The sequence below is a fragment of the Macrosteles quadrilineatus genome, unplaced genomic scaffold, assembly GCF_028750875.1.
Source record: "Macrosteles quadrilineatus isolate MER2022 unplaced genomic scaffold, UCM_ALF_1.0 Scaffold_2__2_contigs__length_208266976, whole genome shotgun sequence".
Lineage (NCBI taxonomy): Eukaryota > Metazoa > Arthropoda > Insecta > Hemiptera > Cicadellidae > Macrosteles > Macrosteles quadrilineatus.
The window spans coordinates 157241293-157243611 of NW_026542595.1; the positions used below are offsets into that span (position 1 = coordinate 157241293).

Below are 2319 nucleotides of genomic sequence, written 5' to 3' on the forward strand. Positions count from 1 at the left end.
ATAGTGTTTATCACACGTATCAGTTCTTCGATATCTTTGTAGTTGCCGGGCTCAACGTTGAGAATTTTCACCTTGACTTTGTTGGTTTTGTCGGAACCACCGGTGGCTATGTCGCTGAGACCTTCGTAGTAGATGAATATTTTCGCGTCTTTGCCCACCGTCAGAAACGAACAGGGATAATGCGCTTCGACCAGTGCCACTTCCCATTCACCGTCCGTCAGATGTATCGACGTGGGCAGTTGAGTGATATAATCGGCCACAGTGTTGTTCGGATAGTAGTTCATCGAACTGTTACTGGGCAGTGTCAAATAGAACTGACTGTGTTTGCTCATTTTTTTTTATTATAATTATTATTATTTTTTTTTTTTTTTGCTGATGCGTCTCTTATAATTGTTTAACTTCCGACGCCGGTATCCAAGAGTTAAACTCGTTACCGTAACCTATCCACTTGACGAGGTAACGCTTACTGCGACCGACACCTTTAGTGTCAAGTATTTTATCGATTTCGTACAGACGGTCCGGTGGCAGAGTGATCTTCTGCAATTCTTCTTCATAGAAACGACCGATCAATGGTGATCCATTCAAATCACGCAACAAGTACAACGGCAACGGATGATGGCCGTATTCGCGGTCCACGACAAACACTTCTTTACTCCAGTTCGTCTCGTATCCTTTGGTGAACGTACCTTTTTCCTTAGCGATACGCACCGTGTCACCCGCTATGAATTTCGCCTTTCTACGCTTAGGCAATTTAGTCTTGATGCCGCTGCCACTGCCACTGCTGTACATGTTCTTCCACACTCTATAAACGATTTTCTTATCTTCTTTCTTCACGTCTATCGGCCGTAAGCCTCTGCCACCGTCAGTGCCCAAACTTCTGTGTGCACTGCGATTGTAGGCGTTCACAAGTTTTTGTAACACGTTGATGTAACGGTGCGTGTTTTTGTACGTGAGATAGCGCCACATGCGTGATTTCAAAGTGCGATTGACACGTTCAACGACCGCCGATTTCACGTCGGGGTTCTGTGTCGTGACGTATCTGACATTGTATTTTCTGAACAATTGTTTCACCTTGGCGCCGGTGAATTCCGTACCCTTGTCCGTCTGCAGACATCTCGGAGGTGTGACGGTGGTTTTTTTAAATATGTTCTCGAACGCGTTGGCCACTTCTGCGCCGCTCTTAGTTTTCAACGGCACCACGTACAATCTTTTACTGAACACGTCTATCGCCGTCAACAGATAATTGATTCCGTCGTTGAACGCACTCAGACCGCGCATGTCATTCAAATCTGCTTGCCACAATTCGTCCGGACCGAATACAACGTAACGGTTGCGTGCGAATCGTTTACGCACCGGCTTGTGCAATGTGTAAGTGTCTTGTGTTCGTAACCAGTCCAACACCACTTTTCGTGTTGTCTTTTTCTTTTTCCCCTTGTTATTGTTTTTCTTCTCAATCCCGTCACGAATCGCTCGCACTAGAGGTGTGACGCCACCGTATGATGCCGGATCTTCGGGATCGTAGTAAAATCGTTCCATGATTTATCCGCACTATGGTGAAAACGGTTCCCACCTGTCCAACGGTGAAAGTGATTGATCTCTATCTTGCTGTTGTTGTGTTCGTTGTCTTCGATGAGCCGCCAACGAGGGTAACGGTGACGTAGGTGATAGCGTCCGCTGCTGATTAACGTAAGCAGAACGTAAACGATCGCGCATAGGTGTTCTCGGTGCCGACGATATGATCGGACTACTTGCCGCAGCCGACGCCACGTCACCACGTAACGATCTGTATCCCGCACCCAGATACTGTAACGCCGTTGAATTGTTTATATACTCCTTGGGCACATTCATGTCGCGTAACGCGTTCATGACTTCGTACCAACCGGCGGGCATGTAATCCACCATACGGACTCTCACTATGCAGTGTAATATGTCCACGATGTTCGAATCGGGAATTTTTTCATTTCGCACATACACCGCAAAGTCCTTATCCCAATTTATCACACTACCTTCGCGGACGATGAATCGTAACAGATTACGCACATCCGGCTTGTACGTTTTAGAAAAAGTGTCCACTATCTCCTCCACTGTACCGGGTGGCGGCGACGACGCTGATGCTGCTTGCAGTAATGATGCTGCTGATGATGATGATGATGTTGATGTCTCTATGATGGGAATACTGATCGGTTGTCTATTGACAGAGGCAAAATGTAAAAATCTTTGCAACACCTGTTGATATTGCTTCCATTTTTCGTAATCGCTCAAAGTTTTATCCGTCAATATGCGATGCATTTCATTATCGATACTGTTGCCTCTGTCATC

General features: G+C 46.2%; 1 protein-coding gene across 1 annotated transcript; it reads right to left on the minus strand.

Moving 5' to 3' along the window:
* Positions 1-384: 384 nt before the first annotated feature.
* On the minus strand, positions 385-1536 carry LOC128985060 (uncharacterized). Its single transcript, XM_054404433.1, has one exon. The coding sequence runs from the start codon at positions 1534-1536 to the stop codon at positions 385-387; it is 1152 nt and encodes a 383-aa protein (XP_054260408.1).
* Between the last annotated feature and the right edge of the window lie 783 nt (positions 1537-2319).